Source organism: Salarias fasciatus, chromosome 9, assembly GCF_902148845.1.
Source record: "Salarias fasciatus chromosome 9, fSalaFa1.1, whole genome shotgun sequence".
NCBI classification, from domain to species: domain Eukaryota; kingdom Metazoa; phylum Chordata; class Actinopteri; order Blenniiformes; family Blenniidae; genus Salarias; species Salarias fasciatus.
In genome coordinates this window covers 6,455,032-6,482,550 of record NC_043753.1, presented here as the reverse complement: position 1 = coordinate 6,482,550, position 27,519 = coordinate 6,455,032, and the positions used below count along the sequence as shown (strand labels likewise).

General features: G+C 42.5%; 1 protein-coding gene across 2 annotated transcripts in view; it reads right to left on the bottom strand.

Annotated features, from left to right (window-relative positions):
* The window catches only part of fars2 (phenylalanyl-tRNA synthetase 2, mitochondrial), a 92,006-nt gene extending 64,556 nt beyond the window's left edge, over positions 1-27,450 (bottom strand). The window contains exons 1-5 of one of the 2 annotated variants that reach the window (XM_030099051.1): positions 27,428-27,450; positions 2,375-2,661; positions 1,526-1,612; positions 1,381-1,440; positions 176-344 (exon numbers count right to left, since the gene is read on the bottom strand). In XM_030099051.1, the coding sequence (XP_029954911.1) occupies positions 176-344; positions 1,381-1,440; positions 1,526-1,612; positions 2,375-2,643 (585 nt within the window). In that variant the 5' untranslated portion in view covers positions 2,644-2,661; positions 27,428-27,450. Of the gene's footprint in view, positions 1-175; positions 345-1,380; positions 1,441-1,525; positions 1,613-2,374; positions 2,662-4,513; positions 4,568-27,427 lie in introns of those variants that run through there. The other variant, XM_030099052.1, reaches the window with a different exon arrangement.
* Between the last annotated feature and the right edge of the window lie 69 nt (positions 27,451-27,519).

The following is a 27,519-nucleotide window of genomic DNA, read 5'->3' as shown; positions in this document are numbered from 1 at the left end:
GTCAAACAAAGAGGACAAAAGTTTTTCCTCATTTATTTAAAATGAAACAACTCATAAATGGATTCCATTAAAAAGTAGATACCGTGTGTGTGTGTGTGTGTGTGTGTGTGTGTGTGTGTGTGTGTGTGTGTGTGTGTGTGTGTGTGTGTGTGTGTGTGTGTGTGTGTGCGCTCACCTCGTGGTTGGAGAACAGTCGGACGCCCTCCATCTGGTGGAAAACGGGGTAGTGACTGGCATCGATCTCGTCCCTCCTGTAAACGTCCCCGGCCAACAAGAAGGCGTCCAGACCGGATCGGACCAGCTCCGACTGGTGGGCCGACGTGTGAGCGCGCAGCATCGTCGTCCTGACGACAACCAACCAACCGATCAATCAACCAACCGACCAACCAACCAACCAACCAATCAATCAACAAACCAACCGACCAACCAATCAATCAACATTCTCAAGCACATGGTTTAGTAATCTATTCGTCTTTTTAATCTGTCAAATTCTCAATTTACAGAAACGAAGTTGTCCTCAAAATATTATAAATGTAGCATTCTCATACTTTTCTATTTTTCTGCAAAATCTTAATCGTAATTTTCAAAAGACAAATTTATGGTAGAAGTTATTCTGTGGTAATCTGGAGATTAACACATCAAAATATTCATTGATTTTAAATTTACAATCTTTGAATTTTAACATTTTGGGGGAATTTTATTTTGTGAATGTGTGATTTTTTTTAAAATGAATACTGTTTTCAAAGACTTTTTTTTGGAAAGGTTAAAATTCTTTTTTTTTTTTTTTTACATAAATTTATGATTTGAAGAAACTTTATTTCACCATGGATTTTATATGTAAAGGAATTTTTTAAAGCATAAACGATCTTGAACATTCTAATGTATAAAACAATTACTAAAGTTGAAAAGATTTCCAAACCCCCCCCCCAAAAAAAAAAATAAATAAAAAAGAAGAAAAAGGTAATATATAACTGGCAAATATCTAACATAACTTTAATCTGAAAATATTTGACTTTTCTTTTTCTGCTTGGGTTTTTTCTTTTGGAAAATTGGAATTTAAGAAGAAAACATCCAAGATTTTTATGTAAATCTCACTTTTATTTAACCGAGTTCGTTAGTTAGTTGCCTGTTGTCTATTCAAGCTTTTTATGTATTATTGGATTGCCATTTCATTTTTAAAAACCTTAGGAAGTTAATGATTTTTTTTCCCACATTTTGCTCTTTATCACGGCTGATTATCTCTTGATTTGTCATTAAAAATACCATTTTTCTTTTCTTAAATTGGCTCTCAGACGCTGCCATAGTCGACAATCCGCCACAAAAGAAGAACCCAAAGCAGAAGAACGGCAATAAAATGAGGAAGTCTGCAGGTGTTTTCACCTGTTCAGGTAATAGTTGTCTCCTTGTTTCCGGCTGGGATGGTCCGGCGGGATCAGCAAACTATCGGAGGCGTCAACAAAGATCAACGTCACAATCTGCTGCGATTCGGACGGATTTCAATCTGCTACTTCAGAACAGACGCCACCTGTCGAAGTTCTGCTGCACCGTCACCACCGGGCTCAGGTTGTCGTGCACGGAGAAGAGCGGGTTACCCCAGCGCCCGATGTACGCACTGAAAGGACGGGGAGGAGATCTTTATCAGGACGCAACGGGGTGAGCACAAACAGCACAGGACGCAGGACACTCAAGTAATCCCGATCACTGCTCCTCATACCTGGAGAACAGCTGTGAACACTGAAGTGCATGACGGGAAATTCAAACCCAAAGTTTGACTCAAACAAATTCAGGCAGCAGAAGAAACAAGTTTTTATGAAGTGTTTGTGGTTATGAACATCCTCACCAGCGTCTCGGGGTAAATAATATCAAGTTAGCCTGAATGTGGCTAACTAGCACTGCTAGCAAAGGTTCATGCAGGGTAACATCTACAGAGTTGCGATTTCTAACCACATGGTTACGATCTACTGACAGTTTATTGGTAAATGACTGCCTGGAGTGTCTAATCCTCGCCCCTCGGCTCTGCAGACAGTCTGAGCAGATAGCCTTTAAGCTAGCTTTGCTCTGGATGCACACGGCTGCAGAGCCACCCTGAGTAAGCACCCATTTCTGCTTACAGTTCAGTGTTTGGAGCGCATAAATTCACCGTCGTCTGGAGTCGTATTTCAATGGCCGCCTGCGGACTGGTGGGTGAATTTAATTTACAGATCCTCTTCACTGCTGAGTTGCTGTTGTTACGAGTTCCCTGTAACGTCCACATTTAAACACACGGCAGCTGAACACCTGAGAAATGTCCCCTCTGACACTGGGAATGGGTCTATTTGACCTGAACATGGCGGCGTTATCACAGTGTCGCGTTGGCTCATGTCTGGTCGCCTACCTGTAGAAGTGAGCTTTGATCCGCTCCTTGATGAGCCACAGCGGATGGTGGGGCTGGTTGTGCAGGTTTCGGCCCACTCTGGACAGGATCCTCGCCGTCACGTTGGTCAGGTCGTCCCGTGGGTATGAGCGACCCAACACCTCCACCGAGTCCGGACCGACCACCGGCCGAGGGGCGTGGCCATCGGCGCACAGGCAGCGCCGGCAGGGCGGCAGGAGGTCAAGGGGTCGGGGTCGGAGGCGGGGGAGGAGTGAGCGGGTCAGTATCATGACGATGAGTCCATGGAGCTGAAAAACAACAAAGTCTGTTAGAGCTGGAAGAATGACAACTGTTGTGTTGTTGCTGCAGTAATGTTGCAGTAAATAACATCAAATTTTCATGTGTACAACAATCATAAAGCTTCCACCTGAATGAAACTCTTCCAAAGCGAGAGAGGAAAGAAACAACGTTCTATCCAGTCTACTATTGGAGCGGAGACATGGCTCAAGACTATTTCGGGTGCATATGGGTTCTTGAACTGAACCAAGGCTCTTCAGAATAAAACTGGATTTCTGAAACTGAACCCTTGAAATTAGTGATTTTTTTTCAACAAAGTGATCAAACAGCATGACGAAGGGAAAAATGTCATTGGATTCCCAGTCGAGGAAATAACCGCGCAAAGACTGGGGGGGAGTGTCAAACTGTGAAACACAAAGACCTCAAAGAGACAAAAAATAACTCAAAATGAGTTTCACCCACATGGAAGAACAAAAAGGACAAAAAATTAACAAAAAAAAAAAAAACTGATTATCAAAATGTATCAAATTGAAATGAATCCATCACAACATGTAGTTCTGAAAATGACAGAATGAGTCAAAAGACATACCAAACTGCCACAAAAAAACTACAATAAATCAAGTGTCAGTATGAGACTCTTAACCACAAAGTGAAGTTTCTTATAAACCATCATTAAATTAGCCAAACATGGAATCATGTGACCACAGATCTGCAAAATGAACAATAAGGTGACAAAAACAACAAGATAGACAAAAAAAAAAGATGCATGAGGACAACATTACACTGCAAAAAACTCAAAATTTTACTCAAAAGTTTATTTTGAGTGAAAATGTCTGACGATACATACATGACGATAAATCCACTTAAAAATTATATTTCAGCAGGACAGAAAGTCTTGTTTTAAGAGAAGTTGTCTCTAATCAAGACAATTTTCACTTGTTCTTTTTTTGCATTTTTACTTATTTCAAAGTAAAGTATATTTAATAATAATAAAAAAAAATCTGCCAATAGAACAAGTGAAAATCATCTTTATTAAAAAGAACTTCATGGAAAGTCTGTGTTGCTGAAATGTAATAAGTGGATTTATCTTAAATCAAGTAAAGTGAGACATTTTCACTCAAAATAAATTTCGAAAAACTTCGTAAGATTTTGATTTTTTTACAGTGCAGTGGGTAAAAAAAAAGCCTGAAGTGGCATAAAAATTAGGCTATGTAATTAAAATAATACGAAATTTTCATGGTTTCAATAGTGTTGAGAATTTGGAGAGTCAGACGGTTTAGAAAGTTTGGAAGTTTTGGAAAGTTTGGAGGGTTTGGAAGGTTTTGAGAGGGTTTGGAGGTTTTGCTGCTTGTTCCTCCGGGTTTTGTCTCCTCCTGCGGTGGAACATCTGTCTATTTACCGAGCTCTGCGGCTCGTCTTTCACTCCCTGTTTGCTGGTGGCTGTTTGGGAGTTTGTACATCAATCACAGAGGCTTCAGTGTCCACATGTATCGTTTGCCGTCGGTGAGAAAACGGGAGGCGTGAAGGGGAAGGGCAAAAAAAAAAAAAAAAATGGAAGCGTGGAGGTCAGACGAGGTGAGAACTTTCTGTATAATTACAATCATGCAAAAACAAGATGAAAAGAAGGTAAACTGAGGCGGCGTCCTTTTAAAGCGTCCATCATTTATCCTCTGACACCATCGCCCTTTAATCCGGCCCCCTCAAATATTTGTCCACTCACTCACACACACGCACACACACTCGGGAAGCATCCCTGAACAAGACAAAGGGTGTTGCATTGCAGTGGCATTGCAGCAAAATGGATTATTGTTCCTAAACCTGTGAAGCCTTTCCTTTTCTTTCTGTTTTTTTTTTTTTTCTTACCTCTGCAGCTGGTGTCGTATTAAACTGGACCGAGCGGGTCAGCACAGAGGCCAGCACACTAAAACACAGGAACAAAAAAAAAAAAAAAAAGAATGCAGGCGGTGTTTGCAGGAAGTACGTTTCAAGGTCATCTGGACTTCAGCAGAGTGATGGAGGTGGAGGGAGGAGGCGCCGATCAGCCTGCAGGAGGCGATGCTCGTCACATCGGAGCCCGTCCTCCGGTAAAGGTCGCTCTGACGCCGTGTGATTCACAGTGCGCACGTTTGGAAATCAGTTTTTTTTCTGATTAAGAAGGGAAAAGAGTAGAAAAAAGGCCTCCGGTTGGTTTTGGTGAAACTTTGATTCAGTGGAACAGTTTGAATTGAAATGGTTTGTTTCAAGGTCACTGGTGTGAAAACCAAGGTCATACATGTGGAGTTCCACAGGGCTGAGTTTGAGGCGCTCCAAAACTTTAATCAAGTTTAAATAACGACACTTTTACTGGCTAACAATTCTTCTGCATGAACGAATAAAGGATCCTGAAGATCACCAATTCACCTCACATTCATGTTGTTGCACGTTGTGACCTTCAGGCATTGGCGTGTTTCAGGTTAAAGAGTCCCACTGCAGACAGGTTACTACTGCAACGTCCTTGAGTTCCAGATTGTCCTCGGGCACAGAACTGAAGCAGCCCATTGCTATTATGTGCTATTAAAAGTATTTAAAAATATGACCGGCTGAAGGCAGAGAATTAATTTCCCCATTTGGATGAATAAAGTTCATTTTCTTTCTTTTGTTGCTCATCATTCCTCCCTGTTGAAAAAGTCAGTGTTGAAATGGGCTGCTCAAACTCACTTATCCAGGAAATCTTACATGTGGAGTCCCACAGGGCAGTTTTTTGGGTCCCCTTAAGTTCTATCTTAACCTTACAAACCTGCTCTTTTCTACATATGTGAAAGTAAATCTACTTTATTTCATCTGATGGAGCAATCTATGTTAAAATTACTTTGCTTAAGTCTGTTAAGTCAAAAATAGAACTGACTACCCAAGGACGACAGAACAGAGTACAGCGTCACCCGGAGTAAGGCTCAGTCGTTCCTACAGAGTCTGTTGTGTTGACGCCAGACGCCATTTTTATTGTTCAGAAATTTTAAGACTCGTCCCTTTTTCTTTTTCTCCTTAAGGAAATAACTGAGGAGAAATCTGAGCCGACTGATCTGAATGGAAATATAAAGAAGAAACCGCTGACTCTGAAAGTCTGTCGAGTACAGGAAGGGGACCAAAGATAGGTACAGGAAACCCTTTTGGGTTTTAAAACAGCAACTCAGCCAGTGATGCTCCAGATAAGATCTAAGGATGCAGATGTCTAAGATTACAGTTATGTATGGCAGCTGATATTGACTAATCTTGATACTTCCATGATGATTATGTATCTTGGAGAATATGTAAACACTGAAAATGAAAACTACTTCATTTCTTTATTTTCTAAAGCTCCAAATAGAAATCAAATGCAATCAAATAACAGTGTTAGTTTAAGGCTAACTTACATAACTCACATCAGTTTATACTCAAATTGTTAGTGTCAGATTTCTAACCTGAATTGTAAATTTAGTCAATGTCCAGACACTGAAACAAGTAGTTTTCCTTTTCTTTTCTTTTCTTTTTTTGTTTGTTTTTGCACAGTGTAAACCAATCCAAGTCATCTCAACTCACATCTATGTGACTTCTAAATTAAACATACCAGAACCATGACTGAACTATAACTTATTTTTATAGATTACCCAACTTCAAGCAACTCTAACCACACCTAACCTTGACTCTGGAGGGAAATAAATAAAGCCTGGTAAAATCTCACCAGTTTTAGTTAATGAAAAAATAGCAAATATCTGTTAAAAATGACTGATATCGGCCGATACGGACATCAACCCCAATGTGTCGTGCATCCCTACCAAGGTAGTATTTCATTTTAAAATCCTAGCTCAGGACTTAAACCGTGATTTCCTGTGTTAATGCTCTATAGACCCATTCCCTCCCTGTTAAAACTGTCTTTTCGCTCCGTTCTCCCTATTTCTGCTGTCTGAATTACTCAAGAAAGACAGTTTTAGATCCTTCCATCCACCCAGACCTCTTGCTCTTGCAAGTTTTCGTTCCTTGAACATGATCAGAAGATGGTTCTGAAGGATCTAGTCATGAACAGCAGCGGCCTTCGATTAAACAGAAGCAACAGTTTGATTGAACATTAGTGATCTTGTTTCTACGGTAACAATATTAAAGAATGGAACTGAGTAGATTAGGCTCCAGAAACAACTTGTTGAGTCTTAAACCAATAGAGAACATCATTTAAAGTCACCTTGGTTAAGATCATGACACATTGTTGAGCCAAACATGCACTTTGTCACTCTCAAAACGTCATATTATATTCTTAGCAATCGCCATAAATTTGACCTTTTGGCCTAAGTAGGCCCAATTTGAACCTTTAAATCTGATACATATGGTTCTAATAATCAACAATTTCCATTTAATCACGTCAATAAAGTTTTCCGATCCATCCATCAGCCCCGACCTCCTCCCTCTGGAATTCATTGTTCAAGGTCACCTGGAACTTCCCATGGAAATACAGAATATCTGCACCTCCATAAAGAACAAATCCCCGACAGGCGACAGAATTATGATCATTATTGTTACTTATGTATTAAAGGTCGATTTTAACGCCCCTGTAAAGGTCGAGATGATAAAGGTTTCGGTCCACTCACTGTTAATGTGATGAATAGATCATGACTGGGGGAGTTTCTCCGCTTTAAATGCTGCTGAATGCCACGTCTGCACTTTATTACACACTGTGTGAGTGTGTGTGTGTGTGTATTTACAGCGCATGTGAGTGTGCGGAGGCGTCCATATGAGGATGTGTGGCGGCGGTGTTTGGCGCCATGGGAACCGGCATATGGTGCTGATCACATGTTCAGAAGAAGGTCAGTCCCGAGGAGAGAGAAATACATTTTTAAAAATAAGAGATAGAAAGAGGAGCCAAGATGGAGGCTGCTGGGAAATATTTTCATGGAGAAGGAAAAGACATGCTGATATTTTTTTAAATTCAGCATCATGAGATTAGTCTGCAGGGTCACGTACGGACATCCACTGCCGGTCGGGCTATATACTGTCTGGAAATGTCACATGACCTTTTGCCATCAGGCAGGATGAAGGACTTCTTCACCTTTTCCACACCGTCAGACACTTCCTGCGTCCTCGGAGAGCCGCGGCAGAGTGAAAATTCCAGGCGGATGAATAAATCTCAGGATGAGTCCGGATGAATAATGAGAAGGGGTACGGTCTGGGAGTTCAGACCCCGTTTACACGATGATTTCAAATGAAAAAGGAAAACTTTCCCAACATTTTAGAGAATTAAGTGTCAACCTCATGGCGACTCAAGTCTCTGCGACGTCTCCGGCAAGTCTTGGGAAATTTAAAAATGTTGAATTATCTTGGAGAGTTTCTCCAGCCTCCAAGCGGGTCTCAGAAACATCGAGGAGGTTCATTTCTTCCAGAAGTGGGTAAAAGTCTCCATGAAATCTCTGTGGCATTTTCAAGAAACGTTGACTGACGCTCCATCGCCATAGAAACGGAGAAAAATTGTTAATGAAAAGACATATTGTTGTCTGTATACGTGTGTGTGTGTGTGTGTGTGTGTGTGTTCATTACAAATAACAACCAACAGTGGCCTTGCATGCTAATTTTCAGGAAATTTTCCCTTGTTTCCACTCAGGTGGAATTGGAGCATTTCCAAAAAGTCCCACATTAGAATCCATTTTTAAGAAGTTCTGAACACCACTGTCATGTAAACGGACACCTAAAATGCAACAAAACTTGAAAACATTGCGTAAACGGGCTCCTAAAACCTAAAAGACAATTGAGTTCTGACTGAAAATTGCAATGAAAAGCAGCTCAGTTTAATGTTGTAGCTTCTCGATACAGAAGCAGCATTCGCTTCAATTAGCTATAATTAACTATCTTCTTTTTACAGACATGTCTGACCTTATTGTCAATCATGGACTTTTAAACATCAAAGCCCGTCTTTGAGCTTTGTGCTGCAGCTTATTGCGTCCGTCTGATTAAATGGTGGGAGACAATTATGGAAGAATTAGAGAATGAAGAGAGCGGCTGGCTTCACAGAGAACAAACGAAGCACCAGGTATGTAAAATGTGACAAACGATGGTGCAGCAGGCCGAGAGAATGCGCGCCGCGCGAGCATCTCTGGAGGAGGACAAACGTGACTCATCATGTGTGAAAGTTGCTGAGAAAATCCCTTGTTTGGTTGCCAAGAAGTTGTTCTGACTAACCAGCATGGCAGCAGCCAACCGCGAAGCCGCGATGTGACTTCTGACGCCGCCAGCTGACGAAAGGTGGCAAACGGAGACGGCGCCAAGGACGAGCTCTGGCGCTCCGTCCCCCAAAAATACCCAGAAAAAAAACAAAAAAACAAAAACTGGAAGACTAAATTCAATTAGAAAAACCGCTCTGCTGGCTGGTGGAGTCACGGAGACGAGACGCCGGGCAGCGGCAGCGGCAACGGCGCCGCCATCTGGACGCAAGCCGCGGGAATTACGACCCGGCGGTTACCAAGGTTACGCCGATGCATAGCGAGCACGCCACAACCCTCACGTGATGAGAAGGATGTCAGTCGAACACCAAGTTCAGCAACACACATACACGTACACACACTGTACAGTCTCTGCAGGCCTCTCGCTCTCTCTGCAGTGTGTAATTTATCACCTCTCTCTATCAGTGTGTCACTTTTTAGAGGCTGAATGAATCCCTCCGCACTAAATCTGCTGTGTGTGTGTGTGTGTGTGTGTGTGTGTGTGTGTGTGTGTGTGTGTGTGCGTGCGTGTGTGTACAGGGTTCCAGAGCCACCCTAAGTAAGCACCAATTTATGCTTACAGTTCAATGTTCGGAGCGCATAAATTCACCGTCGTCTGGAGTCGTATTTCAGCGACTGTTTGTGGACTGGCGCCTCAACTTAATTTACAGATCCTCTTAACTCCAGAGTTTTTGTTCCTTCACGTCCACGCTTAAATAAGTGGCAGCTAAACGTAACGTCCGATAAATGTCACCCCTGACATCAGGAAGGAGTCCGTCTCTGTTTGGCTGCTCTACTTTTTTTCATATCTTTTCCGTATATGGGAGTCGCCACAGCCAGGCCTCGATTACATAAAAACATTTGTAGTGAAAGACGTTCCCACGTACTACCAGTGTTGATGTTTTTATCATGTTGTTCTCTGCACAAACGTTTGTGTGATTTCATTACAAAAACCACCAAAAGTGGCAAATTGTAGCCCGCCATGCTAGCTACATCGTTTTAAGCATCTTTGCCGTTTCCATGTAAACGGGCATCATTTTTAAAACGTTGCTGTGTAAACACAAAACTTTTCTGAAACGAAAACGCAAAAAAAAAAAAACAAAAAAAAAAAAACAATACGGTTTTGTTTGAAATGTCACATTAAGGTTTTGGGATTCGAACCGGTGTACCTCTGAGGCCAGGAACTCTAATTGCTGAGTAAAAGTCAATGAAAAACAAATTTGTGAAGGTGCTTCTGAGTGGAAAAATAAACACAATGCAATATTTGAAACACTAAATTATGAGATAGTGGTGGCTGTTACATTTGAAGGATTAATAATCCACTACATCTGTTCATCTCACTACAAAAGCTTTGCTTTATTCACCATGTTCAGTGTGCTCTCCCGCGATGTAAAAATGAGCTTTCATGACAAAACATCATCAGTTGACGATGAATAAATTCACTTTTCATTATTTTTCAATGGAGAAGGTTACATTAAATCAGATTTCACTGGTCTACTTCCCAACGTCACTCATGAAAAGATCTTGCTAACAGAACTCACTTCTCTCCATGAGGCCGGCACTCATCCGCTGAGAGCCGGCAGGTTTCATTGTTTTAAAGAAAATGAAAAGAAGTCAACAGAAGTCCAGTGAGGTGATGGAAACACGACAGCAAATGAACAGGTGGCCTCTCTCTCTCTCTCTCTCTCTCCTTGGAGGAGTGTCGTAGTCGTTCGCCCCCTCCCATCAGAGGGACTCCCTCTCTGGCACGAGGATCACGTCCTCCGGCTCTCGCCTCGATTCCCGTTAGCGCCGCGTCGCTCGCCAACAACGACGGTTACACAACCTGCTGACACCGGACTCTCCCTCCGAGCTGTGAGCGCACACAGAGCGACACGCTAAAAACAAACAAACAAACAAACAAACCCCCAAGGTGGAAACATGTCTAAGGAGTGATTCAGTAGAATGAAAGTAGATGCCGCCGTATGGAGAGCATCCAGGGACCAGTTCAGACTAAAGTGAGCTGGAAGAGGGAAAGTGGATCTGGTGCGACTGATAAGATCGAACGCCAACAGTGTTCGTCACATTCTGCTGTTGATACCTGTAGAACAGCTGTGAACAATTCGTCTCCTGCTTTTGAAGAACGTTATATGCAAGCTACACAGTATGTATTATATACAGTATGAGAACCGCATATGAAACCTATAGAGGTTGTTTTATATAAACCATACATGAGCTATCTATAAACTCTGAGTTGTGTGTGAGCTACATTTCAGATGAATGTAAGGTATACAAGATAGTTTCAGCATGTGTGAGATTTTTAGAATGTTGGATAGTTTTAGAATATTTGACAGTTTTAGAACTGTATATGAGCTGTGTATAAGTCGTATGTATAATATGAAGGGTGGCTCTGCGCTCGTAAAGCAGGACAGCTGGGGTATTAAAGCAGGAGGAACGCGGCGACAGGATGGAGTCGGCAGGGAAGCTGCGGAATTTATGATACGGCGGCGTTTATTTAAAACAGTGTGTCCCCAAATGACCCACCATCCATCTTCACTGCCTCCTCCTCCTCATCCTCCTCCTCCTCCTCAGGAGTTACAGTGCCATCTCTTGACCCGACGTTTCAGCGACTTAATTCTCAGCGTTTCCGAGTTTCTGGACATTAATTTCAAAATGTTGCTGACTTCACTTCTCTGGAATGAAAACGCAAAAACGATGCGCTTTCACCACACACCTTCTCCTCTCCGCATTGCTGCCTTCAGAATCACGACCGCCACTAGAGGGCAGCATCTGGTTTCCATCGGTTCAGGACGAGGAAAACAGCCTGGTCAAGCCGAGTCTCATGACCAGGAAAAACATTGATTTCAAGCAATTTGAGAGAAGAAAAGGTTTAAAACTTTAGTAACTAAAGTGTTTCCAGTGAAAATCAGACTCTCAGTGTCTCAGCTTCACTTTCCCTCCATGCAAAAACTGGTAGATTTGGGGGATTTTGGAGGATTACAGAGTTGTTATGGAGGCTGTTTGTGGCACTTCCTGCTGATTCAGTGCTTCCACGTTCCCCTGCTCCTCCTCACTCATCTCCTCCTCCTCCTCTGTCATCCCTCCTTTTATCTCCTGCTCCGGCAGTAATAAAGTCGTATCTGTGCATGTTATGATTTCAGAGGCAGGCGGCGTTCTGACAAGCAGCTTTACATCCAGCCTGGGCTGGAGAATCATAAAGTAAGATGAGGAGGAGGAGGGGAAAACAGAAAAGGTAGGGTGTCAAAGAAAAGGAGGAATCGAGAAAGAAGAGAGGAAAAAACAGGCAAAAAGTAAATAAGAATTCTGAAGACGTTAGAAAAGGAGAGAAGGAGAATATAGAAGGAGGGAGGAGTAGAAAATAAAGAAGGGAGCAAACAAGGAGGAGGTGAGAAGAAAATGAAGGAAAATAAAGAAATGGAGGGAAATAAATAAAAACATGAAATAATGAGAGAAAACTGAGGAAAGACGATGGAAAAGAAAGTATGAGAAGAAAAGGATGAAGGAACGAGTGGGAGAGAGGAAGAGGAGAGTCTGAAATGATGGAGGAGGAAGAGGAGGAAGAGGAGGAGGGTGACATGATGGAGGAGGAGGAGGTTTTATGGTCGGAGGAGAAAAGTGCCGAGGTTGCAGCTCTGTGACGCCCAAAAAGACCGCTCACACATCCAATCTGTTTACACACACACACACACGCACGCACGCTCAGTCTTGTATTTCTATCCTTGTGGGGACCGTCCATTGACTCCCATTCATGTCTAGCCCCTAACCCTGACCCTTTCCCTAACCCACACCACAACAAAGCCTAACCCTAAAGAAATGTTTTTGCACTTTTACTTTTTTCAGTAACAACAACATGGTCAAGAAAACACTGTTTCTCCTACTTAGGACCGGAAAAAGGTCCCCACAAGGCACGTCGTTCCACGTTTTGCTATCCTTGTGGGGACATTTGGCCCCGACAAGGATAGAAATACAAGAACGCTCACTCACACACACACACACACACACACACACACACACACACACACACACACAAGCTTGTTTCTCCTCCTCATACCTCTGGAGAAACTGTGACAGCGGCGCTCAAAGTCAAAACGCTTTGACCCCGTCTCCGTGGAAACGGGGGAAAACTGAACTTTTTTTGTGACACAACATGCTAAATATTTCTCCTGCACATGGTGACGGTCGCCCGGAGTAACAATCCAACTGTGTCGACTCGCCAGTAAATCATACATACAGGAACATTTAAGAAATTTTTTGTGCCCATTTTTTAAACTTTTCTTCATTCTGTTGAGCCATTTAGTGCATCTTGGCTACTTCAGCCCCTGTAGCTATTACATTTTAGCTATTATGTACATTTTCTAACTAAAAGACAGTTTTTAGCTACCCTTGAAACTGTGTTAATGTTTTTCCTGTTTTTTTTATTTTTTGCCTTTTCCTTCAATTTTTACTTTGTCTTATTTTTTCCTCAATTGTTCTCTGTGCATTTTCCCTTTCTTTTCTTTTTTTTCTTCTCACAATTGCTCTGGCTGTGTTATGGAACTGTGCAAAATATAAAATGCAAAAAAAAATAACAGTGCTCAATAAGCGCTCAACAAGATAACTCCACTGTTTTTAAAATGATGCCTTATGAACACAAAACACTAAAAACTGTGCGTTTTCACTCGAACTGTGCTGAAAACGGAGCATAAATCCTCGCCTCAGTGTGTGATGGCGCCCCTGAAGGTCAAAATGTCCCAGACTGACTGATTCATGGGGCGATCATGAGGGCATAACCTGAGCGTGTTGTGTTTGACGAAGAATTCCTCCCTGAGATGCTAACTGGAACAAAGCGGTCCCAGTGTCCTGGACTCCGATTCTGGATGTTTCCAGAGCTCCACCTCAGGTAAAGCTGCATTATTCATCCACTCTCATTTATTCATTTTCACTGTAAAACTTGTTTCTCTTCCTCGTCGCTCATCACTATTTCATGGGGACTCGTCTGGCTGAGAAACTCTTCAATGGAGTTTTCAACCCGACCCTCCTGCTGCATCCTGCATCCTGCATCCTGCCTCCTCCGTCCTGAAGCTGCGGTTTGAGTCCGAAGAGGCCGGCCTGTTATCGATCGTCTCGGGCCGTCTTGTCGTCCTGAGGGACGACCGGGGCCGATCTCAATCCATCATCCTGCGTGGCGCGCCGTCTCCCAGCGCCGTTTTTCCCCTCCCTGATCTGTCAGATTCAGCACGGGGCCGGGCGGGGAAATATGTGGAGCCGGCAAAAACGCCAGGAGAAAAAAAAAAAAAAAAAAAAAAAAAAGAAAAAAGAAAAAAAAAAGTTTACTTCTGTTGATGCTGCGCTGCTGTCATGCTCGCCTGGCAAGAAAACTGCTTTTCTCACAGATCAAACCTTTGATCGATCACTTTTAACCGTTTGTGCTGGGTCTAAATCACAAGCTGGGCTGGAGACTGCAGCCAGGACTGACATCTCAGAGGAGGAACACTTTTTATTCCAAAAGGTGCAACTGAAGCATTCAGTGGCTTTATTTAATCCTCAACTCATCCAATCCCTCTCTGAGTTGCATCAATTTGGGATTAGTTAACTGTGTCACTTGTGAAGTTAGCTGTTTTTTTTTCTGCAAGTGAAAGCAGTTGAAGAAATGGTGAAAACTTGATTGATTATAAAGTATTTTCTTCCCACTATCACTTAGATTATAGAGCCTCTTCCATCATCTAGATTATTGATAATCTTCCTCCACTACCATCCAGATTATAGAGCATCTTAATCCCACTAATTGATGTAATTTCATGAAGTGAATCAGGAGTTAACCAAGTATGGAAACTTGAAAACATGAGTATCAGACTTGTTCCTCCTTTTAACAACAGTAACAGAATTAAACCTGCAGGCTGTGAGAAATTTGAATAAATTACATGAAAACTGACACAATCCTGTAAAAATCTCCCCTCTGAGCGTCTCTGATTAGCATCATTTCAACATTCTTTCGCTTTTTTCTTTTTTTTTCTTTTAGGTGCGAGCGTTTTGTCTATTTTCAGCCGCAGCAGATGTGTCTGCGTCGTGTTGTAATTATGGGATAGCGGATTCCCTGACTGCAGTCACACCCGGAGGACGCCGCTGACAGCGAGCTGGGAGAAATCAGACAGCAGCTTCCAAATCCTCCAACACAGAAAGTATGAAATGTAAAGCCGCAAAATTAATCAGTGTGTGTGTTTAATAGTATAAAGATCTATGAGATGTCTGAATTAGTGAGTTAAGTGAAGTTTAATTAAGATTAAATATGTGAGAATAACATTAACGTTAGCTTGCGGCTAAATGTTTAACGCTGAGGTGACACAAAGACTTGAATTTCTTCACTGACATGTAAATTCTTTGTTGAACATTGACTAATTTGTCATCATAGAATAAATGAGTAGAGACATCTTCATGTGTCATTAGAAGTCTCTTTGACATAGCTAACTTGGCGGCCATCTTGGATGAGGATTCGCCTGTCCTCCATTATGTTCACTTTTACCCAGAAACTTCTCCAGACTGTTAAAATCATCGGAATTCGCAACACATTTTCATGCAGCTCAGTTTGAGACACATCGACGTGACACTGAACGTAATCCAGGAGTCATATTTCTCACATTAGCTGGGAAGAGAAAGGAACTTTCTCTGGTGCAACGAGAAATAGTCACTGTTTACTCAAATTTAGTACAAAATTTTAATAAACATTTAAAACACATTATTTAGCAAGTCATATTTCTTGATGATTTTATTAATTTCATTTATTATTTTCTCACTTTTGTGAATTTTTACAAATCATTTATAATATTTCTTGATATATTATTTCAAGATAATATTTTTCCTCCTATTATTTTAAAATGTATTTTAAAAATCATTTTATTTCATTTTTAAAGTTATTCTCCTCTGATAAATAACAGAAATTAATCGAAATCAAACTATTAAATTTGAGCATCTTGGCAAAATAAAGGGTAGCTTTCATTAACTCTGCAGGAAATGAACATACAAGGCATGAAAACAAACGGTGTGTGTGTGTGTGTGTGTGTGTGTGTGTGTGTGTGTGTGTGTGTGTGTGTGTGTGTGTGTGTGTGTGTGTGTATACGTACATGTCCTCCATCTGTGTCAGAAAGCCCTTCCTGGACCTGCAGAGCCCACCAGACCTCACTCCGTCACGCCCACACACATGTTCGAACCTCCACGGGAAGCCGAGAGCTGAGTTTTAGCAGATTAAAAGCCGGCCGTCAATGTTGGAGCTTCGCCTCATAAATTCTTTAATGTTTTGAGGGAGAAAACATCAATATTACAAACAGCTCCTCAGCTGCAGTCAGATCCAGACCCAGCAGGTCTCCATCGCCCAACACGAAGATAAATCAGCTCTCAGACTCTCTCACCCACACACACACACACACACACAGCTCTGTTTCGGTGGTCTGTAACTCTGATTGAAGCTTGTAGAGGAAACATTTATCTGGACTGGAATAAATCTGATCAATGCTGTTGGCCAGTGAGGATCGATATATCAAGTCTTTACCTCCTGACTCACCTGGCGCCACCGTCGGGAAGGTTCTCCAGTTCAGCTTAGAGGCCATTTATGATCACATCTTCAAGTGAAAACACAAACGTTTCGGCTGTCCGACGACAACGGAGGCACTGGAAATGGAACTTTTCGAAAGCGCTCCGACTCCATCGTCGCGTAAACGAGGGAAAAGGACATTCTCTGGAAACGCTGGAGAAAACACTGCGACTGTGTTTTTCTGCTCGTCCGCCTCTGTGTGGTCAATTTGACGTCATGTGATACGAGCCGGGTTTTGTTAGAGTTCTATAACGAGTATGAGAACTCTGCGCAGCGTCCAACCCAATTCTAGAATCTGTATCAGTGCATTCCTTCATTTTACATAATGTTTTTTGACTTTTCTTAATTTTTTTCATTCATTTCACAGAGACTTTTGACAAATGGAGTTATCGACTTTCATATATATATATATATATATATATATATATATATATACATTTTTTTTTTTTTTTTTTTGCCTCATGTTTGACAATTATTATTCAAATTGGCAATTTTAATTTTAAAATATTTTGGTTCATAGAGTAATGTGTCCTCGTATTTTGAGAAATTGACAATTCATCTTTAAATCTACACCCATTCTCTTTATATTTTGCATATATTCACATAATAATGCCGACATTCAATTTTTTTTTATTAAGGATCAAATCGCATGATTATAATCATATTTCAGACTAACCTGAACGATAACATCAGCTTTACCTACTTTCAGAATTTCAAAATGCACAGTGTGTAACATTTTACACTATTTTTGTCCACTGGGGGCAGCGGTGGGTCAATACTCTTCAGGCTTGTTTTTAAAAGTTTAAGATCTTGTGGTATTTTGTTGTTTTTGTCATGTCCGATTCATCATTTCTTCTTGTGTTCCTGAACTGGATGACAACTCAAGTGACTCATCGCACCATCTAGTGGTGCAAAGTTGCATTGCATCGCTTATGCTGTGGCTAGTTAGTATTTTTAGGTGTTTTCAGAGTGAAACTGCTCCATGTAGTGCCGTTAAGTGCACAGTCAGTCCTAATATTTACATATAAGATACAAAATGGGCTAATGTAGCAGGGAAACTCTGCACAGAAGCTGTTTAAAGCAGCAGAGCGACACATCAGAGGACGTCTCCGACATTTTTATATCCCCTCTGCCGGGCCCTGGGAGAGCCCGACGCGCTCGGCTGCCTCCTTATTAGCGCCTGAATGTTCCGCTCTCGCCGCTTTCAGCTGACCGGCCGAAGCTCCGCCGAGGGTCCGTCGGTCATAAAACATGGATTTAAGACGGAGGCCGAGAGACGGCGGCGGCGTGTGGAAAATCCCACATTCAGCTGCTCTAAATGTTTTAAGTCTGCGGCCGGCAGTGGATTCCCTCCCTGAGAAATGTTCTTGTCAGACAGCCTGCTCCCCCTTGCCGGAGGAGGCCTCTAGCATGTTTCACCTGATCCAAACCAGTGTCTCTGCTTTAGAAACAGGAGCAGCGTGCCGACATGACGACGCAAACACAGGAAAGAGGAGAGCCTAACGAAGAAAATCTGGAGCGATACCAGCACTTAACAAGCTTTTCACCGCAAGACAACGTTTAGACGACTTCGCTTCTAGTGAAAAAACCACAGCTTTAAGATTCACGTTTTTTTAATTTAGCTGAACTTTTTATCTTACATTTTAGATAATTAAAAATCATAATTGTGCATTTAAGTTTACAATACAAAGAAATGAATGTGTTAATAGTGAGGTTTTATCCTCTACGTCGAGTTAAAATGATTTAATTGATTCTTAGTCAACGCACCGAAGGGTTTCCGCCTGGGATTAGGAGCATTTAGCCTCTTCCATATATGGTCGCTCATCTCAGGAGGAATTTGGAGCTGATTCATTCTATTTTAAAAAACGCTGCGTCATGAAGGAAATGAGGATGAAAATGTGAACATGTGTGTTTGTGATGTTATATAAGCGCTCAGCATGCAGAGAGGGTGTGTGTGTGTGTGTGTGTGTGTGTGTGTGTGTGTGTGTGTGTGTGTGTGTGTGTGTGTGTGTGTGTGTGTCTCAGAGTAAGGTCTGGTGGGCTCAGCAGGTCCAGGAAGGGCTTTCTACAACAGATGGAGGACATGTACACACACACACACACACACACACACACACACACACACACACACACACACACACACACACACACACACACACACACACACACACACACACACACACACACACACACACACACACACACACACACACACACACACACACACACACACACACAAAGTGCCTCCAGGGAAATAAGAAATAAGAACTGGAAATGAGAAAATGGGCGCGATGAGCAAAGAAATAGAAATGGGAGGAAAAAGAACGAAAATAAAGGGAAGTGACAAAAAAGGGAGGAAGGGAAATAAAGGTGAGGATAGAAGCAGGAGAGAAAACGGAAATGAGAGGAAACCAGGTGAGGAAACAAGAAAAAAACCAACGAAGGAAAGACAGGATGCAGAGAAAGAACTGGAGAAAGAAGGGAGAATGAACAGAAATAAATATAAACACAGAAAAAGAAGAAACGAAACAACAACCACATCCAAAAACAAAATTAAGAGAATAGAAGAAAAGAAATTAAGGAAAAAGGGGAAGGAGCAGAAAAAGGAAGAAAAGGAGAAAGGAGACAGGACAGAAAACAAATGAAGAAAGAAAACATGGTGAGAAAACCAAACAGAACAAGGAAATGAGAAGAAAGGGAATAGAAAAGGAAAAAGAAACAAATGAGAAGAAAAGTAAAGAAAGAGAAGCAGTTATTTTATTATTTAATGAGTGATTTGCCCATCGGCGCCCTCTCGTGACCCTCCGCTGATCTGCAGCCTGCTAACATCATTACGCTCCGCCATCCGCTAACACGATTAGCTCACCGCGCTATTACAGACCAGGGTTTACAACCCCGGCGGGACCGCCGAGGGGAAGAACGGCCTCCTGGGAAATGTAGTGCCGAGTCGGGGGGAAGTTCATCAGAGCGACAGGAGGCTTTGAGACGCTGCAGGTTGGAAACTAAAAAGACCGAGAGCTCCCGTCTCGTGAAACAGAGGACCGAATAAACACACACCTGCTGGCGGAGAGCGTTTCAGTCTGAACGAGCAGATGGCGCCGAGGAGCGACCGGATCAATCGTCACGCAGAGTTCCTCTGCTCACGTCTGTTCTGGAAATACCAGAATCCCCCCGGATGACACATCAAAACACTCCCATCAACGCCAATTCACACTTTTTCGCGCAGTCACGCAGGAAATAAGCCAGCAGGTAAGAAGGTAAAAAACCCATAAAAACGGTTTTCTCAGCTCATTTGACGGTTTTCAGAACCACAGCCATTCGTAAAGTCCTCCCAAAGATATTCAGCAAAAAGCCACAACTGGATCTACTAAAACGACAAAATACGACTTTAGATCGAGGTAATCTGCTTCTTGAAAAAGCCTTCAATGCTAATCCTAAACCTTAAACTTTGTAATAACGAGGCCAAACAACTAACAAACAACCCCAGAGGAAGAACTCGACGGTTTCAGTTCAGCACATCTATAAGTAAAAGTAAAAAAGTAAAAGTGGGCATTGGACGATTTTGAGAAAAGAAAAGAAAAACTTTAAGGTCTAATCAGATCCAACTGCACCAACTAGAATGAATAGAACTAAAAAATGTCTGTATGATGTGAATAAAACCATCTTACCCAACTGTGAAACTTTGAAGAGTTTATTTCCTGCTTCCTGACAGTTTTTGAAGAACTGTGGTCCATTACGGTATTTTCATAAATTCCCTTGAGGTATTTATTCACTTTTAATGCTTATCTTCCATGTAGTTTGTTTAATTAATAACATTTCCTCTGTAAATCGGAGCTGATAAATAAATTCCCCAACTGCTGGAGGGATCAGGGATCATCTCGCTGATCAAACGACCACAGTTGGCCGAACTGGATTCTTCAGAAGCGAGTGTCGGTCGTACGGTACGGCAGGCCGGGTCTTCGTTACAGTGGCCCGTGCAGCGATGTGACGAGACGCAGCTCCATTTGAAGCCTCACTCGGTGGCTCTCATTAGTCCTGGACGGAGAAGTCAGGAAAGACGCCAAGAGACAAAACATCGACTGAAGCGAACGCGGTGCTGCCGATGGCGGCCACTGGTCCGCTAATGGTCTTGGCCGCGGCTCTGAGCGTCGAGCCGGGAAACACAGACTTCGCTCCAGCTGGGATTCGGCGTTTTATCATTCAAATTAAACAGAGGAAGAAGTCAGAATCAAACTTGCACGGCTGAGCTGGGATTACTCTGATTTCTGACGCGTGGCGCTGACTCGCCCGTGTTCCGCCTTCGCTAGCTTCCTCCTCGTAGCCGCCAGCCTGCTAACAGCGTTTGCTGAGTGGTAATTCCACAGAAATCTGTTCAAGCTCTCGGGCTTGATGAGTTTTACAATGAGCTTGGCGCTTAGCTGCCGGCCTTAAACTTTATTATTGTAGTTTACTCTCTGAGTTTTGTTTGGGCTCCGAAAGACAGATGGGTTCAGGAATGAAAGCTCCTGAAAGCCTGTGAAGCAAACACAGTCATGATAAAGCAGAGTGTTAAGTAGCTAAACTGGCTCATATATCCTTCAGCTGCAGTGTTTCCCCAAACCCTTTGCTTTTATTGGATCTGAAAAAGTCTCCCATTGATTCTGAAAAGAGTCATTTATGCTCGACAAACACAAAAACAGGGATAATTTATCCCTCCACGAGTCCAACGAGTTGAAATCAGCATCTGGAGCAAAACCACCAGAGGGAGTCACTTTGAGTCAACGTACTGCTGAATATCAACCAGAAGAAAACTTTGGAAAACATTCACGATATAGCAGGAAGGCCTGGGAGGACGTTACACACCTTAACGAATCTAACAGCTGCTCTACCAATGTCTCCAATATTTCAATTATCCTTACTGATCTCAAGTTTTAAATGTTATTTTCACCTTCATGATGCCTTTTTGGACAGACGTGACTCAGACTCTGAGAAATATGGTCCTGCTTAAAGACAGGTGGGGGAATTTAAACAGTGTTTCACTGTATTTCCCAGACTATGAGTCACAACTTTGACAGTATTTTGGCTGGTCATGCAAGTTATATTAAGAAGAAGTGAAAATAATGTGAAAATACGAAGGTACATACCATCTGAAACCACTAGATGTCACTGTATGACAGTAGAACGATGCTACGGAAAAACTCCCAGGGTTGATTGAGGGTGAAAAGCCTGATAGATAAACAAAAAAGTGGAAAATGCAGTATATTCCTTACAGCTTTTGAGCGTTGGTGCGTGTTTAGTTTCGTCAATTTCTTGCAAAAGTTCAATGAAGTTCCATTTAACTCCATTCGCTTGTTAACTTTGTTTGATTTCTTAATTCAACTGAAATGACAGTTATTTTTTTTCCACTCTGAATATGAAACACGGCATCTGAACACCGTCTTGAAAACTTTAATTCCGTCTGGGAAAGAAAAAAAAAAAAAAAAAAAACGCTTTGCAGACTTGTGTGTTTTGTGGAGCTGAGATTTGGCAGCACGCCCCGCTGTTCCATCACCTGCTGCTGGCGAGTAAACATCTGTTTACTTTATGAGTCCGACTGCTTCCTTCTTTTCACATTTCCAGACGGTTTGAGTGAACAGACGGGATCCGGAGGCAGCGTCTCCCCGGACCGAGCCGGCGGCGGACGGTAATTACGGGCGAAGGCCGAGGCGGTGGGCTGCAGGTGGATGGCCCCCCTGTTATTAATGAAAGCTAATGAAGGCTGTAGCTCTGATCGCCCCCCCTCCACCCCCCGCCATCCTCCCCCACCGTCCGGGCAAACCGGCAGCTGGCTTCATTTAGACCGCAGGAGGACGTCCAGCGCTCGTACGTCTCCCTCGCTGCAGGGTTTAGCAGCTTCTGGTTAAACGAACAGTTCGAGGTGCAACACGAGCAGCTGGAGGTGAAGGATTAAAGGTTAAGGGTCGCGTGTTCGACGACGAAAAGCCTCGGATGCTGGAACTAAATCGTCTGATGAGCCTCAAATCTGCAACTTCTTATTTGGTCTGTTTTATATATTTTTGCCATATTGCCTGTGCTGATTATTTATGTGCAGGGATTTTGTTTAAAGCTACATTTTTTTGATTATTAAAGTGAAGCTGTTGAGTTCTTCTGAAAAGGATACAGAAATAAAGTTGAGTATTAGCTACATGCTAGCAGTGCGTTAATTTCCTTATCAGCGCACCTAAAAACAACAGTTTTTCCTTGATAATCAGGTTCTAACTACAAGAAAAGGACAAGAACATCATTTTTCTCTCATACTTCATTGAGCAAATTTCACACAAAATTACTCTAAATCTACACAATATAATGTGAAGTGATTATTGCGATCTGGCATCACCAGTCATACAAACTAAGTGACCATAACTCTTGTTTGGCTCAGTCTATGACACTAAATACAAAGTAAAAGCACAAAACAAACACATTTTCAAATCTCACCAAGTCAGATTCAAATGCAATCAAAGCGTAAGACGGTAAATACAAGGTGCCGATTCCTTACACGTCATTATCCTTTCAGGATTTTATTAAAAAAGGTATTAAGGATGATAAGGAATACAACTGAATAAAACATACTGAATTAGATTGGCAATCATGGCTAAATCTTGTATTTAAGGAGCGTAAACCTGGCTTGTAATCCGGCTGTGTCTGATTTTGTCCCTGCAGATGTGCAGTTTGTGACTCTAAAGAATCCTCAGTGCAGATGTTCCCTTCCGTTCGGTTTGGTTTGGACGCTCTCCGGCTCCACATCAAAGCGTTCGTCTCTTTTCCACTTTATTTTCATGTATTCCTCCAATTAAAGCAGAGGTCAGGTTCATTACCGCGACACCAAACTCAGCGAAGTCAGAGGATGTGATCAGATTTGTTCCCAACATGAACTCTGAGGATGCACATCCCAAAGACATAGAAACAGATATGATAAAGACTGGACGCATCTTCAGTAACGATCACAACTGGAATCTTACCTTTGAAATCATAATTCATTCTCTAAATAATAAAATTCTTTTTCTTTTTCTTCCAAAGTTGAAGCATTAATTGAAGATCAGTTCAGAATTTGTTTTTCTTAAACCTGCCACGTTTTCCGCAGACAGAAGTGTTTTTTTTTCTTTCCTTCCTGATTTGGTGTTTTGTCCTCTAATTATATCTCTAAAAATATCAGCCCATAAATTTATGAGTTTGGAAAGTTACCTCGAAAAATAACTATTTTGTCCTTTTGAAGCAGCTGGAAATTAATGAAGGATGGATGGATGGATGGATGGATGGATAATTGATGGGTGGATGATTGATGGTGGATGGATGGATGGACGAATGTATGGGTGGATGGATGATTGATGGTGGATGGATGGATGGAAGGGTGGGGGGGTGGTTGGGTGATGGATGGATGAATGGATGGATGGATGGATGGATAATTGATGGGTGGATGGATGATGGTGGATGGATGGATGGATGGATGGATGGATGGATGGATGGACGGATTGACGGATGGACGGACGGATGGATGGACGGATGGATGGATGGATGGACGGATGGATGGATGGATGGATGGATTGACGGATGGACGGACGGATGGATGGACGGATGGATGGACGGATGCCAGCAGGGCCGGTCTGTCGGTTGGATTTGCAGCGATCAGTTTGGGGTCGCGGGCCGACGTGTCCCAGACGAGTTTTTTCCGCAGGTCTGAACACGAAGGAAGTGATCGATGTTTGTTGGAGGGAGAAGAAAGCTGGGCAGGTGGGAGGAGGAGGGGGGGGAGGTGGGGGGGAGGAAGGGGTGGGGGGTGGGGGGGGGTTCCTTGATCGGTGAGGCAGAAAGAAGAGCGGAGAGCAAAAAAAACTCAATCTGCAGCTCACAGCGGCCAACTCAAAGCCAGAGAGAAACGGAGCGAGGGATCAAACAAACTCATCTGGACTCGGCGAGGAAGACTTCATCCTCCCGCGGTTTGATGGAGTGATTGTCCACCGGAGCCGCTCGTCTTAACCAGGAAACTTACTTTTTCTGCCAGTGCACCCGGCTCGCCGTCCCAGACGAGCATTTTCTGTGTGATACCGCCGAGATCAATAACAGCAAATCACACAGATAAGACCGAATATATGAGCTTTCTCCACTGATGTGCAACTGAAAAAGATGTTTTTGTTGGGGGAAAAAATATACAAAATACATAATACTGCAAAAACATTGATGTCTTAAAGTGTTTTTTTCTAGCTTCTTCCTGAAAACATTGTTTTAGTGTTTGTACATTTACTTTAAATTTACAATTTAAGCTGTTCAGTCTGAAGGGGCTTCCTGTGATTAATAAGTTTGATTAGTGAGAATGTAGTCAGGGCATGTTTGAATATCAGTGATATAACCTCTTTCACAGATCTGAGTTTAAATCAATTCAAGTCATAAAACCCCGTCGAGGTATTTTGATGAGAAACTTTACAAATTAAACCGAACTTTAATTGAAGAACTTGCTGCAAGTTGTAAAATTATCCTAAAAATGACACTGGTATTTAATTGCACTTGTTTTCGCAGCGTTGCCGTGGAAACGGACAACCAAAGCACAACAAAAGTTTCCAATTATGCTGATTTCATTAAAAGACACTCTTTAAAATACACTCATATGGTCTGGGATTTAGCTTGCTTCTTGTCACTTGTTCCAGTTTTCAGCTCCAGTCCGACCAGGAGGAGATGGTGACTGACAGGCGTCAAGTTGAGTCAAACCATTCTGGTATACGCAGGGGGGGTTAAGTACTGAATATAAATGATGTCTCTCTCAGTCCTCCATGGACCAGCACCGGGCCGCAGCCGTCACACTGAACACCAGCCTGAATATAGAGGCTTTTCACACATTTAATGTGGAAAATGACTTTATATTCAATCTGAAGTAACCTCGGCAGGGTTTTACCAAAGGAAATCCTGTACGATCAATCTGCTGCATGCCAATGCACACACACACACACACACACACACACACACACACACACACACGCACACTTGACCTTTACACTTAAAGACAGCAGGGCATCAACAAACAGGATGTGTCTCTGACCTTTTACACATGCACAGCTAAAGAGCATACTGTAACACACACACACACACACACACACACACACACACACACAAACACACACACTCCTTTTTCTATGAGGATGAGCATTGATATGATCCACTTCCTGTCCCTCATCCTAACCTTAACAATCACAAGTAAACCTCTTCACTAGCGAACGAAACAAATAAAGGAACCACGCTCATGCGCACAACAAAACCCAAGAGGTTCAAACGGACTGAAAATACAGAGAATATAACCAGTAATGCATAAAAAATGAGCACTAAATTGAAATAAATGAGCACAGAGCTGCACAGGTACGCAGACCCACCAATAAGAAGACAGAAAAAGCCACTGAAAGGCCACAAGAGGTGAAAAATCGACACAAACATTTACACCAAAAAATGTGTTAAGTCAAAGAAAAAGGCCATGTCAAGACTATAAAACAGTGGGTGGCAACTGGCGGCTCGCGGGTCAAAACTGGCCCATGAACAATTACATCTGGCCCGCCAGATGATTTTGAAAACCTGAGGCTCCTGCCTCACTGAGCCAGTAACAAACCTGCCTCCATCACCTGTTTGAAACCCCCTGCATCAGTGAAGCACCTGTTAGCTTAGATACTGGTATTACCGCAGTCTCAAACTTACAGCTGTTAGCTGTTGACTCTGAGCTGAATTTTCTTTCCACAAATATAAAGAAGGTGTGTCTTCATCATCTTAAGAATACAACCAGAGTCGCCCGTTTTTCTCTCAGGCCAGCACAGAGGTGCTAATGCAGCTTTACTGTGATGCCTTGCTCTCTAGTCTTCCCAACAAGAGCAACCTCAAATCTCCAATTATTACAAAATTCAGCCACATGTGTGCTGAGGAGGACCAGGGGGCGGGCCCACATTACACAATTTTGCAGTCGCTGCATTGGCTCCCTGTCTGCTTGAGGATCGATTTTAATGTTGTCTTATTATCTTTTAAATGTCTTAATGTTCTTGCTCCTTCTTATTTAGCTGATCTGTTTTAAACATACGGACCCTCGCAGGGTCCTCTGGTAGCGGCCTACTGTGCGTCCCAAAAGCCAGAACCAAGACCCACGGTGAGGCGGCCTTTAGCCACTACTTCCCTCGCCTGTGGAACAGCCTGATGGAGAACCTCAGCACCGCAGAGACTGTCCATATTTTTAAAGGAAGGTTAAAAGCACACCTTTGGTGGCTGTTTACTGTTCTGCACTTATTGCTGTTTTATCATTGTCCTTTAGTTCAGTGATCATTGTGTTGCTCAGGTGGGTTTTTGTGAATTGTTTGATGCTGGGAGTCTGCAGGACACTGCAGCTGATGACTGCGACGTAGCTTTTTCACTTTTGACTTAACAGGGAGAAGAAGTAGTCAAAAAAAGTTACTACTAATAGTCTTTGATAAACACAAGAGACTTTTTTAGCAACTCAGGCAGAGAAAGGCAGTGAAGAACAGACACAATGACACATACAACCTCAACCGTAGTTCAAATGCACCAAGCAACTCAACCACGAGAACAACATTTGACCACGAGAACAAACTGCAGCTATAAAGTAACACCACAGGTAAAAAACAGTTGCCCAAATATCAAAACAATGCAAAAAACACACAAAAACTGCACAAACAATCACAAAATGTCATCAGGGGATCTCATAACCCATACTAAAATCATACACAGCCCCAAATAGACTCAAATTTAGTGTGAAGTGTGAAGTGTGTGTGTGTGTGTGTGTGTGTGTGTGTGTGTGTGTCCTCTTCAGGTTTTACATCACTTAGGTCGAGCTAACACATGTCCACTCAAACCAAACCCTTCACAGGGGAAATGAAGGTCCATGTAACCGGACACATAGTCGGTTTGCCTCGTCACGTGTGTCTTTAACCCCTCAAGGTGTCGTTCATTCATAAAAACGTTTCATAAGTGTTAAAAAGCAGATTTTAAAGAGGTTAGAGTGAGCACAAGCTAACTCACCTTCTGTCACACTCCAGCGCTGGGTTGTTGTTTAGCGTCCAGAGGCGCGCCTGAAACCATTAAAAAATAATATTTTCCTTTAAAAAATATTT